General features: G+C 31.2%; 1 protein-coding gene across 1 annotated transcript; it reads left to right on the top strand.

Annotated features, from left to right (window-relative positions):
- Window positions 1–2,487: 2,487 nt before the first annotated feature.
- On the top strand, window positions 2,488–14,174 carry LOC132040373 (oxysterol-binding protein-related protein 4B-like). The gene is made up of 7 exons (XM_059431007.1): window positions 2,488–2,664; window positions 6,788–6,946; window positions 8,777–9,022; window positions 10,984–11,080; window positions 12,089–12,377; window positions 13,022–13,124; window positions 13,793–14,174. The coding sequence occupies exons 1-7, from the start codon at window positions 2,662–2,664 to the stop codon at window positions 14,045–14,047; spliced, it is 1,152 nt and encodes a 383-aa protein (XP_059286990.1). The 5' UTR covers window positions 2,488–2,661; the 3' UTR covers window positions 14,048–14,174.
- The last annotated feature ends 1,751 nt before the right edge of the window (window positions 14,175–15,925 follow it).

Genomic DNA, 15,925 nt, shown 5'->3' with positions numbered 1-15,925 from the left:
AGGGAAAGAAAATATGTTTGGTAATCTTTATTTGTGTAATTTTTTCTGAAAAGTTTAAAATTCTTTTTAAAAATAATTTCTTTCAAATCCACGAGCAAAATCTCTAGCAGCATTTCTTTTTAAACATGATCGCATGGTGTGTGGCAATTAATTATTCCTCTCCAGATTACCGTGGAATTTAACTTTCAGAAATGAAATCATGACACATATATAGAAAATGTTTCACTAATTAAAACTTCCATTTTGGCTTTGGTACGGTGTAAGAACTTCATCCATACAACTTAAGCGACGATTACGTTTACTAATTGTTCCCAAATGTCTTCCATTTTCCTTTCACCTACTCGATATATTAGTACAAGTATTTGCTAATTAATTTAGTACTCAATCAGGCAACTTGCTTGATTTTTATAGTATCAAAAGAGTTATCGAAGTATTGAGTTGTATTGAATATTATATGAAGCAAATAGAAGAAATGATGATGTTTAAAGATGGAACGAATCTTAACGGTTGAATTCAAAGAATTAGTTGCGGGTTAAACCCCAATCTTTACTCCTTCGTCTCTTCTCTCCGCTCCTTTAGGTCTCACGTTTCCTTCTCTCCCTACCCTTTTTAGAATCACGAGGTCGAAACTTGGTGTATTTTAAAAAAGAAGCGAACTGGAAGAGAAATTCTTGAACCCAAATAGGTTGATTTCCTTAAATTTCAACATTGATTTTTCAAGTTGTGTGTTAAAAATATAATTTGAATGTATGTGAATAGGAAACTACATGAAGTTGGTTGATTCAAGTATATAAGTCATGATAATTTATAATTCAAGTGTGTTAATTTAGAAAAAAATATAATGCGTGTGTGTGTTAAACAAGAAAATGGGTTGAATATGTACGTGTGTTAATGGAGGAAGAAAATGGGTTGAATATGTGTGTGTGTTAATGGATGAAGAAAATGGTTGAATGTGTGTGTTAATGGATGAAGAAAATGAGTTGGTTGATTTCTTGAAAAAATATTTATGATTGATGAAAGGTTGTGTGTGTTAATGGAGGAAGAACATGGGTTGAATGTGTGTGTGTTAATGAGGAAGAAAATGAGTTGAATGTGTGTGTGTTAATTTAGAAAGTGGATTGAATGTGTGTGTGTTAATGGAGAAAGAATTGGTCATATTTCTTGAAATAATTTAGTTGAAGGAGATAAAAATTAATGACTTTAATAATAATAAAGTTAAATAAATGTTACAAAGAAGTCAAAATAAGAGATGTGAGCGTAATATTAAAAATCATAAGTAAGGTTAGTGTGATAACACCAAATATGAAGAGAAGTCTCTGAAATTATTTATAATATTATTAGTTTATCATGATCAAATAATAAATTTATATTTTTCTTAGATTGATCACTTCTTGATACATGTCATGCAACATTTGAATATATTGAAGAGAAACTCTAATTCCGCTAGAGAAAAACAAAAATTGCACAAATTTGAAAAGTGATTTTGACCATTTTTTTAAAGTGAATTTTTTTTTTCACTCATAAAACTTCTCCTGTTTCCAAATTAAATTCATGTCTAAGTACACCTTCATTTTAAGCATGCAAATATATGGTAATAGCAAAAACAACAACAACTTATGCCCAATGGGCTCTAAGTCATGATAATTTGGGTCTTGGGTAATTTAGAAAAAATATAAGAAAAAAGCTAACCACTACTTGGTGGGTAGAGGCACATATCATAATTTAGAAAGCCGAGAAAAGGAGTAATTGCATATCATAATTATTTTGACTTAATAATAATAAAGTTAAATAAATGAAAAACGAAATAACGACGATATCTTAAATAAAAGGGGAAACAACATAAAGCATTATTTATAATATTATTAATTTTATCATGAGAAATAATAAACTTAGATTGATCACTTCTTGATACATGTCATGCAACAGATTAAAGCAATAATTGACATACAATAAACAACAAGTAGTGAAATTTTTTCACTAATAAAAATCAAGGGACCAAAAATTACAGGAATAGTGCTAATACTATTGATATGCGTGCTAGGATAACCCTATCCCATGCGACAACGAGACGACACTCAACTCTTAAATAAAAGGAAAGCAACTACTTACAGAGAAAAGAAACTCTACTATCCTAATCCGCCACCAAAAATTACGGGGAATAGTGCTTACTATTGATATGCTTATAAGATCTGCGAAACGGTCATGTTCTCAGTAAGCTCTAAATACACCTTCATTTTTTTAATTTTTTTTTTCAACTTTTTTTCTTCAAATATCACATTTTTTATGTCCAAACATCTAAAATTACTCTGTTGCAACTTTGGAAAAGCAAATCAAAAAACAAATCTGAAAAAAAAAGATAAAAGAAAAGCACATAGCCCCTCCCCCTCCAAAGAAGAAAAAAGAAAGAAAACTAGGAAAAAAGAACATTAAAACATTCTAAAAGAGAAGAGGACAGTAGAAAAGAACATTTTCAGCCGCGTAGCCTGCAGTCCAAAACCCATATATTTTGTATATATATAAACCATCTTTTGCTTTGTTATTCACATCACCATTCCTCTCATATAAATTTAATACACACATCATTTCTCTTCTTTCTCTCTATCTCTCTGCACAAGAATCTCTCACTCAACTGGATTTATCATCAGCTTTGTGTCATCTTCAATGGTATTTCTTCTTGTTTTTCTCTCTTTAAATAGATTGCTTTCTTAACACTGTTCTATTTAAAATCAGAATGTTTACTGGAATGTGACTGTTGTTTCTTATTTTGTTTCTTCGACGAATGTTTTTTTTTTTTTCAAAACCTGAATCAAGATACGAAAGAATCCATTTTCCCTATCTCGTATTCTCTAACTCTAAATTAGCCTAATTAGATTCAATTTTTTTTTTTTTTTTTTTTTTTTTTTTTTGTGTGCCGTGTGTGTATTTCTTGACTTTTCACCCAGAGGATTTTTTTGAAGTTTTTCTCTGATTAAAGAACCATTTCTTTGTTAAATAACATACGCCGGAGCTAGTATATATTATTGAAAATCAAGTTAGTTTTCCGGCGAATATACATATGTGAACACATAGTATAATTATTAGGATATGACTTTAAAGATATATACTTTGTGTTATGATTATTTTTCATTTTTGGACGAATCATTCTTGCTAAAGAATATTAATAAAAGGTTCCAAGAAAAGTTGGTATAATCTCAATCATTCATAAATATCTTCTTTTTTATTTTTCCTTTTTCTCTTTCTTTGCAGTTAAGCTATAATACACACTACATAAGTAATTAGTAGGAATCACGTCTTAAACACAGGCCTTAATTTTTTTCTAAAATATTTTATTAAGTATTGTCATAAAATTGCTTTCATCAGATACGGGCGGACCTTAGCTTAAAAATTGTGAGTTCACGTGGCTTCTGAGTGTGAGCCTAAATATTACTACTATTGTCTATTGACTTAAATTAATATAACACCCATAAATTTTAAATTACAGTCCTCTTAAACGAGTGTTCATAGATTGTTCGTATTCAGTATTAAGAAGGCATAATACATAAACAAACTTTCAAACTCAACTGATAAGTATGTCTTCCAATTTTGGGTGTGCATAAGCGCCTCCTCAGCTTGTATAAAGTTGAACATGTAAACACAAATGCTGACATGATGCATAAATTTTGGAGGTGTCTAGATAATCATTTTGTTAGTTGGAGTGTTCAACTGACAAAAGGGAGACAAGTTGAGATATCTAACTGTGCATACCCAAAGTTGGAGGACATATTTGCCAGCTGAGGCCAATTTTAAGAGTTTGTTTATGTATTATGCCCTTTTAAGAGAGTAGGAATTAGTGATGGACAAATTCTATAGCTAAATAAAAAATTTGTGGCTAATCCTATTTAGCAACGATTTGCAACATATTATCACAAAAAAAATATTATTAGCTAAGAACGAGTGTCTTAAAGAAGAAGTTGGTAACTAATTCTTATTTTTTCATAGTGACTTTTCCTAGCTTCCTCTACGACGTTATCGATTAATGTTTAAAGATAATAATTAGAGTTTTTACAAAGTTAAATTAAACCAAAATACATTATTGGAATTTTGCAACTGAAAGTGTGAATAGCTTTTTTTTTTTTCCTCCTTTTGATGGGTTCTTTTTGGTGCACGTCTTAGTTCCCCACTTCTTGTTTCAACTTTTTCTTGTTTTGCGGTTTTTTATTTACTTTTTTGAAGAAAAAAGTTTGATACCCTTTTTGATATCCTTTAATCGCTTGTCTCTTTTTTTTTTCTTCTCTTTATTTGGCGGTGAGTAAATGGTTTAAAATAGCTGAACCGTTAACCAACTTGACAAAAAAGCTCATATTTAGGATGTGTTTAAAAAATATTTTCTATTTTTTTGATGTTTGATTTATCAAAATATTTTAAAAAACATTTCCTCTAAGAAAACAAATTCCTTAATAATGAGGAAAATGACTTTCCTAATGAAAGTAGGAAAATAAATTTTATATATGACATTCCAAGTTTATTGTCTCCTTCCCACCCGCCCAACACCCTCAACCCCCACTCCCCGCTCCATCCCACCCCCAATAGTATTTTGCTAGATTACATATAAATGATCTCGGAATAATAACTTTTTTCATTAGTACTTACCGAACACTAGAAACAAGTAAAAATCATATACTTGTTTTCCAATAAATATTTTCTAGGAAAACATTTTCCTTCGTATTAAACACACCCTTAAAGAGTGTTCACAAAGCTTTATAGAATAAGCGCAGTATTCAGTTTAAAACGAAGACATACTTTTGATGCCATTGGATATTAAATAAATTCATGGTATTAATTGGAACACATAGTTACAGTTATTTTTTATGCTATTAGTTTTCAAGAAAAAAATATGTTGTAATGATTGATAATAACGGGTCGATGGAGCCAGAACAGAATATTATTATAGAGTACGGTACAATTACTAAATTAAAGGCCAATATATAATATGCTTAAATTATAAAGTATTCAATTGGAATGATTTATGATTGGATAACAACACTAATACTAAGCTCAGTACTAATTAATGTTTTGTTTAATCTCTACTCGAAGTTAGTGATATTTAAATTTAGGTTGCTTTTTTTGTGGATATTTCTCCAGCAATCTAGCTCTTCTGCTAATGACTTTTTGGACATGATTGGTTATCTTTCGGCAGAGCTGGCACAGTTAGCCTAGTTGTATTATTCAGCTTAGAAAGTTTGAAACTTGAATTTGAAATTTTTTTTAACTAATGCGTGAAATATTTTTACGTTTTCATTGTATTTTAACCTATAATAACAAATAAATTATCTTATTTTTTTAGGTTATTAGTCTAACTTCTTGTATCAACGTACAATGCCAATATCATTTAGATGACATAATTTCTACACTCACTACAGAAAAAGTCATGATTTAACTACAAAGTCCGTCGCTAGTCTGACGTAAAACAACCCGTAACTAATAGAATTTCTTTGAATAATTCACTAATCCGTCGTTAAATAATTTCTTTGAATAATTCACTAATCCGTCGTTAAATAAAATTAACAACATATTTTTGTTATTTATTAATCAAAGTTATCTGTCACTATAATTTTCTTTATTAATTGTCCGTATATAGAAATTAAACTCAATAAACAAAAGTGATTTCTTCTTGCGGCTACAAGAATGTTTCTTGTTTTTATCTCTGAGATATATCTTCTTACTAAATTCAAGAGCAATTATTCTTGTTTCATTGTTTGTGACCTAATTGATTTGACTTTACCTTTTGGTTAGGCATTAATGATCCTTTATGGTGGAGTTGTTGATAGTGGTAAAGTAAATTGAGATGCAAACAAAGTAGGAAAGATCCTAATACTTGCTCTATATTTCTGATCTTCTCTATTTGGCATTTTGTTACATTTTTCTCCTGTTTCGTGTTTGGGCTTTTTCTTTGTGGAGAGTACTTGCACTAATGTCCTCCTTCGAATGCTACACAACATAGTTTAAGTTTGGAAAAACAATTTCTTTTTTAAATCTAGAATATACTATAGCAAGCGTAGTTTACCATAATTTTATACTAGAATAAAAATTAAGCGCAAGATCTTTTTCTATAGTACCACACCATTAAAAGTAGTATTATTGCACCTTATATGTATTTTTTTATTATTATTATTATTATTATTATTATTATTATTAACTTCCAACGAGGGACTTTGTTCATATACCAACGATCTCCTCTCTACATGATCCATCACATTAATTCTTGGGCTTATTTGGAGATTCACTATGGGCTACCCACATCAATCGGGTATCTGTGGCCATGCCTAAAATTTTTCTTTTTGTCTATGCGTCTTTAAGCTACGGGTAAAGGTAGTAAACCGAACGCTATTCTGTTGCTACATTGCTCGTAGCTATTTGATAATATGTCTTTAATAATCCGTCGAATAATAGGGTTAACAATGTATTATACTGTTTAGCTATAAAATTTGTCCATCATAATTCTTGTTATTTTAGTAGTTGGGCAAATAAGATTAAGTTGAGTCTCACACCATCACTTTAATTTGTCATCTCGATACTCATTTCGCCAAATCATTGAGTCTGATACTAATCGTTGGCTACGTCAACCTAAAGATATTCTTATATTGTGTGATATTATTAAGCTTTTGTACTATTCCCGCACGATTTTCCCATAACGGTCTCATACCAGTTTCACTATTTTATTAATTTTTAATATGAGATTTTATTCGCACATCCAACAAAAACGACAACACAAGTAGAGATACTATTGGTTTGGTATGTTTGGGTGCAGATTACAGAAGAAGAGGTGGGGCCAAAAGTTATTCTAACAGCACCATTATCATTGGAGGGGGAATCAGATGATGCTGATTACAGAGCTCCTAATCTGCTCCAACGCATCTTAAGTCTTTTCAGTAGTGTACGGCCAGGATCTGATCTCACCCGTATTCAGGCAAGTTTTATTTTTCCTTTTATCTTTTTCTTTTCTATTAATTTATTTATTCTTTCAAATGAAATTGTTATTATTACTTCCATTTTTCTGACAAATAACTGCCTATATATTCGGGCACCATGCTTCTGCTTTGAGAGCTTGTTTGCAAATTTTACCACCATAAGAGAAAAAATTGATACTAATATTTAACACAAAAGGAAATATTTCAAATAATTCTTATTTTGATTCTTTTGCTTGTGATTGTAAGACACAAAATCAACGAATCAAACTGCTCACGCTTTAGCTAGATGACTGTTTCTATTTCTGATTCGATGGAATGGGTGTCTGTCGCACCATCTTTATTTTTGATGCACTCGCTTTAGATTTGAGTAATAATGAGAAGACATTTTTTCAAAAAAAAGAAAAAACGGTACATCTATTTTTTTTGTGGAATATTTAACTATCTCTATATTATGTAATGAATTTATCCACATCAAATTCTAAAAGAATATAAATAATTAAAACCATAAAAACCATGACTCCCAAAAACTTTTGGGACGACTAGTTACCACTTTGAATTGACACAGGAAAAAAATTAAAAGAAACCTATGGTCAAAGAACACTTGATTTTCAAAAATAAGGAAATAAAAAAAGGAACAAAAATTTTCAACTCTCTTAGAAGATATTAAGGTAATCAAGTTGTAACGATGGAGTTGAAAGAGTAATTTGGTTTTGATACGCAAAAAGTAAAAAATTGCATAATTTACATTGTCAATTTTTAAATTAGTTTCAAGTTTTTCTAATTTTATTATATTTCGAGGACAATAACTTTCATGTTTTTGTTACTTTTATATTTATTGGTGAAGGTAATTTCCAATTTGTCTCTTTCAATGATGACGAGGACATAACCTTCTGAGTTGTTTCAATTCACAAAATAGAAAAAGAAAATGGAAATTAACAGCTAACACACGCAATCTTGTTAGTTTGTTCCTTAATTTTATTTTTCTTCACGCATCTGCTTCAATTGATTATGTCGAGAACAATTTGTTGGTAAGGAAAGAGGAACACAAAATGAAAAAGTTATATAATGTACCTAGTCCATAGCAATCAGTGTCATTAAAGATTGTTGAAATTGCAGTAATATCCAATCAATAAAAGAACATTGTCAAATGTTAACCAGAAAACAAAACTAAAATAAAAATTAAAAGCATGGTCACTATAAATTTAATTTGAATCGGTTGTTCACACGGGAGATATATGATGCTAGTTACAATAATAATAAAAGAATGGCAGAATATATTGATAGCCCTTAAAGTTGTCAGTATATTTCATTTAGGCACTCAAATTACGGTTATTTCTAATTAAGCATTTGAACACATGATAAAGTATCCCTATTAGACACCGTCGACTCAAATTTTGAAAAAGCTTGTGCCCGTATTCTCAAACGCTCATTATGTGGATAAGTTAACCGCATAAAATAAATAATCTCCTTTGATTACACACATTAGTCTCAATTGGAACATTCAATTACTATCATAAGAAAGCCACTCCCATATCTTCTAAAAAGGTCCGTCTGAAGGTGGCAAGGGTCGATGAAGGGTGAAAAACGGAAGGTGTTTTCTAGTCCCTTGAGCTAGTTCATCTTTGGTACAAGCGCACTCCATCTTTGAGCTATTACGCACTATTTTAAGGGTGGTTGTTTTTATGCAAACCTCCTGGTCTGCACCCTTAATTACCTCCTTTATCACTGAGCGATTATTCATCATATGTATATAACATGTTGAGTTTATATTTGTTCATAATTAAACAACTTTTTTTTTTTTTTTTTTTTTTTGGGAAATGTAATTTCAGCTACCTCCATTATTCAACCTCCCAAAATCACAGCTGCAGTGTTATGGGGAGTCAGTGTATTGCTTCAACATTGACATGTTAAGCAAGTGTGGAAAAGGGGAGAGTTCACTTGAAAGAATGACATCAGTGGTGGCTTGGAGCATATCCACTTTGAGGCCTTTGATGTTTGGTGTGGCTCCTTATAATCCCATCCTTGGTGAGACTCATCATGTCTCTAGAGCCTCTCTTAATGTCCTCTTGGAACAGGTATAAGATATTCTCTTTTAATTGATTATAATTTGTGAATTGCAATTTACATATTTTTTTGAAGTGCTATTTTTTTTTTTTTTTTGGGTATATCCCAATAGTCATTTAAGATTAGTTTGAGGAGCTTGGGAAGAGAAGTTAAAGTTGTTGTAAAAATAGTACTTTATGGAGAATAGAATTAGCTTGATGCGTATCAAAGATGTTGTCCTTAAGGTTATTTCGCCCATACAGTGAATAGGATAATTAGGCGTATCCCCCAGAATTCTATAAATGCATCAAATAATAAACCACGAATATAAACACCAGAAAATCAAGAAAGCAAACTCACCGTACAAGAAAAGATAGGAAAAAGAACAATGGCTTAGAGGAATTCTATCTACAAGTCTCCAAAGTATTTTGTATATATAGGTTTTGCTTGGCTAATTAATAGATAGTTTGACACCATTATAAAATAAATTATTAAATAATAAATAGATATAGAAAATAAAATTAGAAAAAGAAGGTTGTTCCAAACGGATGATGAACATTTCCTTTTAAGATAACATTAATTTTTCTAACAAAAGTAACTAAACAGGCATCAAATCAATGGAGCTATTAATATTCAAGGGTTGTTCCTTCATGATTTTCTTTAACGATAGGAACGAGTTTCTTGTGATAACAATTGCGAGAGATAGTAAACTTTGTGCTATCATCAACAACTTGCAAGGGTGTTTTTGTTTTCCTTTCTATTTTAATTGTTTGAACTGCGAAAAGTAGTAGATCTAGCAGTACTTTTTGCATAGTAATTTTGAAACACAAAGTGATTTGTGAGTTATTGGAATTGGGGAATTCGTTAATCCACCTTAGCTACAAATGTGTAAAGCTGAATACTACTAGTAATTTCATTCTTTTTATTTGAGGGAGGCTAGTGGGATGGTGAAATTTTAATTAGGATACTTTATATTAATGTAAAGTTAAGAGGCTGTCACGTGAATATTAAAGAATCTAGGGAATACTGGAAATGTTTCATTGCCCATGAGTTGGTGGGCCTTATTGCAGCTGGGCTTAGGATTTGATATTGTCTATATTCATTCTTCAAAGGAAATACTAATGGGCCGATCCCTAACACAAATCAATTAGGCCAGGGTTGTTGGGTCAGGCCCATTATGGGGTCATTTGCACATTTGACCCTATTTTGTGATGGTTTTTAATTTTTATGCTTCAAATTCCAATTTATGGCCTAGGTATCATAATATCCACAAGTAATGCTATCGCAGTTAAAGATCGTATGCCCCTGTAGGCATAAGTTCAATTTTGAAAGGAAAATAAAATAAAATTAAAGACCAGCTCATTTGAAGGGAACAAATTAAAGACCAGCCCATTTGAAGGACAACCGCGCAATTACTTGCCAATTATATTAGAATTATGCCGGGCCGAAATGCTTAGTCCATGGCATCTGCCTCTAATCATATGAAAATGTAAAATTTTCGCGAAACAGCCTATGTTGCATAGAGCTATTTAAGGCGCATTTTTTTTTTTTTTTTTTTTTGCATCTTAATGGCCTAAATTTCTGAAGCAATACAGCTGCTGGGCCAATCAATATGCGGAAGTTTGCTTGCACAAACAATACGCCAAATTTCAGATAAAATTTGTAACTTTAGATCCGAGTTTTTGCATCGCCAGATCCGTCTGTCTGAAATCATTTCTGAAATGGCTACACTTACAAAAATTATGAGCTTAGTCGTTAGATTAGATATGGGTCCCAAAATCGGCTATCTATGCACTTCCCCCCGATTAAAATAGCACTACATTACTAATTTTACGTGCTCATAATAGTTTGAAGTTTAAGAAGTTTTAATAAAAGAATCTCACTTTTCCAACTTATAAAATGTATATTCTGTCTCATAAATTGAAAGAAAAAACATATTTTTATTAAAATTGATTTTTCAAAAATCTAATTTTGGTGTTTTTTCTAATTTTAGGTCTCTCATCATCCACCAGTGACTGCTCTTCATGCAACTGATGAGAAGGAGAACATTGAAATGATATGGTGCCATAATGCTGTCCCAAAGTTCTGTGGTACTAATTATTTAACAAATCTTTATTCTTTTCTGTCAATTTCATTTATGAATATTTACTAATAAACTAATGAGTACGTACAGACATTAGAGTTTTTTTTTTTGTTTTGTCTGAACTCTAATTAGGGAATGAAAAGAATGCACTTTCATAAAGAGTTAAGAGAGTGTATAATCTTAAGTACAAGAATAAATTTAAAACTCTTTTTTCTTTACATAATTAACATAAATAAGGAATTGATAACTGATAAGTTGAATTATTCCCTAATTGTGTAATTTAGCCATGGCAAAATTATTTTGAAAAATAGCTTGGCTACTTAATAATTTTAAGGAAATCTTTTTATTTTTTTTTGGGAATAAGAAAAAAAAAATAAGGAAATCTTTTTACATAATTCATCTCAAAATTGGTCATTCAAATTTTTTTTGTTTCATTTAGTCCAATATATTAATTATATGTCCCTGTTGGGCCATAATAGCACTCCCAGAGGCGGATTTTTCACTAAGGTGATGCAAAATACAAGAAAGTAAGACACACGAAAAAGCTAATTAGAGGATTCGACTTCTGTTATCTACATATGAAAAACAGTTTTGACCTTGTATATATAATGCAATTCTCTGGCAAAGAAGGTTCAAATGAATTCCCTTATGCCCCTGAGTCCCTGACTCGGCCCCTGATCACTCCCAATGTCTAATTCAAACAAATACTATCTCGAGTTTTGTGTGATAGCAATAGAATTGCTTATATACTAGAAAGTTGCTTGTATACGTTTACTAAAAGGCTGATTCATACACTAGACAATTGCTTGTATACGTTGCAGGCCTCTCTGTAACAACCATTCTCTATAATAATATTTCATTATAATAGCCATGTTTTCTGTGCAACCGATATTTCATGTTATGTAATATTAAATGTTCTCCATAACAAGATTTTACCATAGCAGTCAAAAAATGTCCGGACAAACGACGTAGTTATAAAATGTTTTGACTTTATCTTGATTTCAATTTTTCTCAGGTACAAAAGTAGAAACTGAGGTGCATGGAAAAAGGGAGTTGAAGCTTCTAAATAAGCAAGAAACTTATGTGATGAACTCACCAAAGCTAGTGATCAGACTTCTCCCATTTCCTGGTGTTGATTGGGTTGGAAATGTAACACTTAAGTGTGAAGAAACTGGTCTTCAGGCGGATTTATATTACAGAGGCAGTTCATTTTTAAGCAACAGAGGAAATAGATCTGTTAAAGGCAAGATTTTTGTGCCTTCATCTTCAAAGACAATTTGTGAGATCAATGGCCATTGGGATAGGTAAATGTGCATTTTAAGTTATTAATTCCATCCTCCTCCTCATTAATTTAATGCTTAAATATTTTTTGTACAGACACCAAAGGAAAAAGAAAAGATGTGTATGGTTTAGGATTAGGGGGTGTTTGGTATGACGGAAAGTGTTTTCCACGGAAAAATGTGTGGGTTTCTTACTTATTTTCTTGTGTTTGGTAAGTAAGCATAAAACATTATCCTCAAAAAATTTGTATATAATTTACGCAAACACTATGGCGTTGGGGTGGTGGGGATGGTGGGTATGAGGGTTAGGGTGTGATCTGTTGGAGGATTGAGAGGAGACAATCAGTGTGAAATGTCATTTAATTTGTTAAACCTTTTATCCCTACTTCCACTAATGAAGTCAAAATAAATAAATAAATAAAAATAAAGGTCACTCTGCTTATTTTAAGGAACTTGTTTTCCAGCAGAAATTTTTTCCAGAACAATTTGCCCACCCAAACACGACCTTAAATATGAGTTTTAGAAAAGCAATTTGCTGAAGAAAGATTTTGTAAATTTATACCATTGCTTTAATTCCATACCTTTATATTCTATTTACAGTTTCTTTTTCTAATTTTCCTATCTTTTTAAATGGTTCTTTTTTATTTATTTTTCTTTATTGTCCACAGAACTGTTATAATTAAGGATATGACTACTGGAAAAGTCAATGAGATTTACAATGCAAAGGAAGCACTGTCTGGAATGAAGACTCCTATTGTCAAAGATCCAAAGGTATATTTCTTCAATTCTAATAGAAAAATGGATATTGTTATAAAATTGCTCAAAATAAAGAAAACCACGAAATTTTGTGACTAATATGCACACAATAAACCTATTGGCAAAACAAAATTTGCAGTCGTGACAATTTTAATAGTTTCTTAAGTTAAGCAATATGAGAAACTTAAATACTACTCCTATTCAAATTATCGGTTTTGCACACCCTTTAAAAAAGAAGATTTAGTAATTTACTTATAAGGCTATTTGTCTAAACTACTCTCTTATCTCTTTTTACGTCTCATTTAGTTAACACTACATTAATTGCAATCGTAAGAATAGATTCTTAAGAAAAAGTAATAAATGACTTCTCAAGCGTTTTCTACAATGTCAATTATTTGAAACCAGTTCATTTTGCCAAAATGACTAACATCTGGTACGAGGAGTACCAATCAGCCAATCACACCTCAATCTTGATCTAAGGTCGGCTATATGAATCTTATGTGTATCCATTCAAATGATTCATCACGTTATGATTTCTTTACACGAGACGTCAATCTACCACGGCTCTCCTCCGATTTTCTTAGTCTCGTAAGCGGATTTGGAGATCATTTAAATAATACATCCTCACAAGAATACATTAATTTGTTGTTCTATTATAACTAGTTTTTACTTGTGTTTATTAGGTTGTTATGCCAAGTGAATCAACAGTTGCATGGGCAGAAGTAAGTCAATCAATCCTAAGTAGAAGTTGGGATAAAGCAAAGCAAGCAAAGACAATAGTAGAAGAAAGAGAAAGAGAACTTGCAAAAGAAAGAAAATTCAAATCTGAAATTTGGACTCCAAAGCATTTTACGGTATCATATAGCAAGGAGTCAGGGTGGGAAGTCACACCAAATGAGAGGTGGATCCCTCCAGCCCCAATTATTGTTCCTACTTGATCAACTTGTAATGAGGAAAACTTCAATTTTTTAGGTCATTTTCCTTCATTAAATTCATATGTTTACATTTGTATATATGTTGGTTGTGTAATTATAAAATGTCAATGGCTACTTGTCTCTCTCTTAATTATATCTGAGCTGATCAAGGAGTTAAATGTTGGAATTGAATGCACTGACATTAAATGTCTCATCCATTATAAGATAAATAGCTGATGTGAAATGAATGGGAAAGGAAGTCTACTGATCGTGATTATTGGCCTTTCCTAAACTCGCAAATTGCAATAAGCTAATTAAACATTTGGAATTTTATGCCTTCATCTTCAAAGACAATTCTTGAGATCAATGGTCATGTTAGCAATCTTACGGAGAATATTCGATTACAAATATTGTAGGGAATTTTTGAACAATTTCATAGCTTGAGGCATGTTAATTAAGACAATGTCCATAAAAATATTTCACCCCTGTAGATAAATGTATCCAAACACACGTGCAATTCCAACACCTAAAAGCTTCTTGTAGTTTTGCAGATTATCAAAAACCAACATTAAAAGTCGAATCCAACAAAGATTTATTAAATAATATTATAAAACCCAACAAAAAGAAAATAAGAAGAAGAAATTTGTTTTTGGGTTTCGATATCACTGTGTCTTGGTTTTTCTATCATTATTCTTTTCTTGAACACATAATAATATACGTAATTATAAGACAAAGAAGTGATCTTACCACAATCATCTGAAAACGTCTATAATATTTAAAGATAGAGCCATAAAGTCAAATTAAATGACCAATTCAATTGGTCAAAATACTATTGAATTCTGCCATCATTTTCTCGTAAATGAAATCATTTAAAGCTAATTCAATATAACGTTTTTGACAGATGTTTTCATAGCTGATTCTAAATAACTGTTAGCAAATTAAGACTACTTAAAAAATATTTCAACAATCTGTTGTTATTGTAATTGCCTCTTTTAGAAAATAGAAATTCTTTTGAGATATTTTAACTAGTTTTTCAACAATCCCCACATATCTCAAAAAGAATATTAAGGAATAAAATAAAATAAGAAGTTTTGTTGGGTTTCCACATATGCATACAATGCGTCGAATCTGGTGTCTCGTAGATTATGAACCAGACCTAGATAAAACAAGATTAAACTTATACAATATATAATTGGTGAAGTTTAGAACTTCTATGAACCAAGAATTCTTTTGTAAGCCCATGGTCTTATTCTATCACATTATACTCGCACAATGTTTGTCGTTATCGCGGTTTTGGGCTAAGAGGCCATGCGCGTATCCTGGTGTTCATGAGTGATCTAGAAATCTATCACAATTTCATAGCAGCAGCACCGCTCCACACTCATATAGGTTCACCCATCAAGTGTTTGCTGCAGAGCAATACACCACCTATAAAGGATATGGTAATAGATTAAGAATTTATAACTCAGCCTCACTTTGCCTTGCAGAACTGTACTATATTCACACACCATAGGAAGGGAATAATTTAATAGTGCATACTTGATTAACTAATGACTTGTTATTACCCATATGAACTTAATTCATGGGATCTCCAATCACATAGGTTGGGTTACCATCATAGTTGATCTTCTCAAATTGACTAAACAATTCCATTCCTTCGATGTTTCTTATAGTCCGTGAATTGATCAAGTTCATCTCTGACTTCACATAATTTACGTAAATAATTTCATCTTACGACAGCTGCTTTTTCGCTTTATGTCTCAAATAAATGTGTCTACTTTTGTCATTGAAAATTTATTTTCGCTACAGCTATAGCAACCTGGTAGATTATGTAAATATTTTGTAATCTCTTATTTAGGTTAGAATATTTTGTAATATTTTGGACTCTCCTATTTTGAGTAG

Source organism: Lycium ferocissimum, chromosome 12 (assembly GCF_029784015.1).
Source record: "Lycium ferocissimum isolate CSIRO_LF1 chromosome 12, AGI_CSIRO_Lferr_CH_V1, whole genome shotgun sequence".
Classification (NCBI taxonomy): Eukaryota; Viridiplantae; Streptophyta; class Magnoliopsida; order Solanales; family Solanaceae; genus Lycium; species Lycium ferocissimum.
The sequence above is the reverse complement of the archived record's forward strand: the minus strand, read 5'-3'. Positions and strand labels throughout refer to the sequence as shown.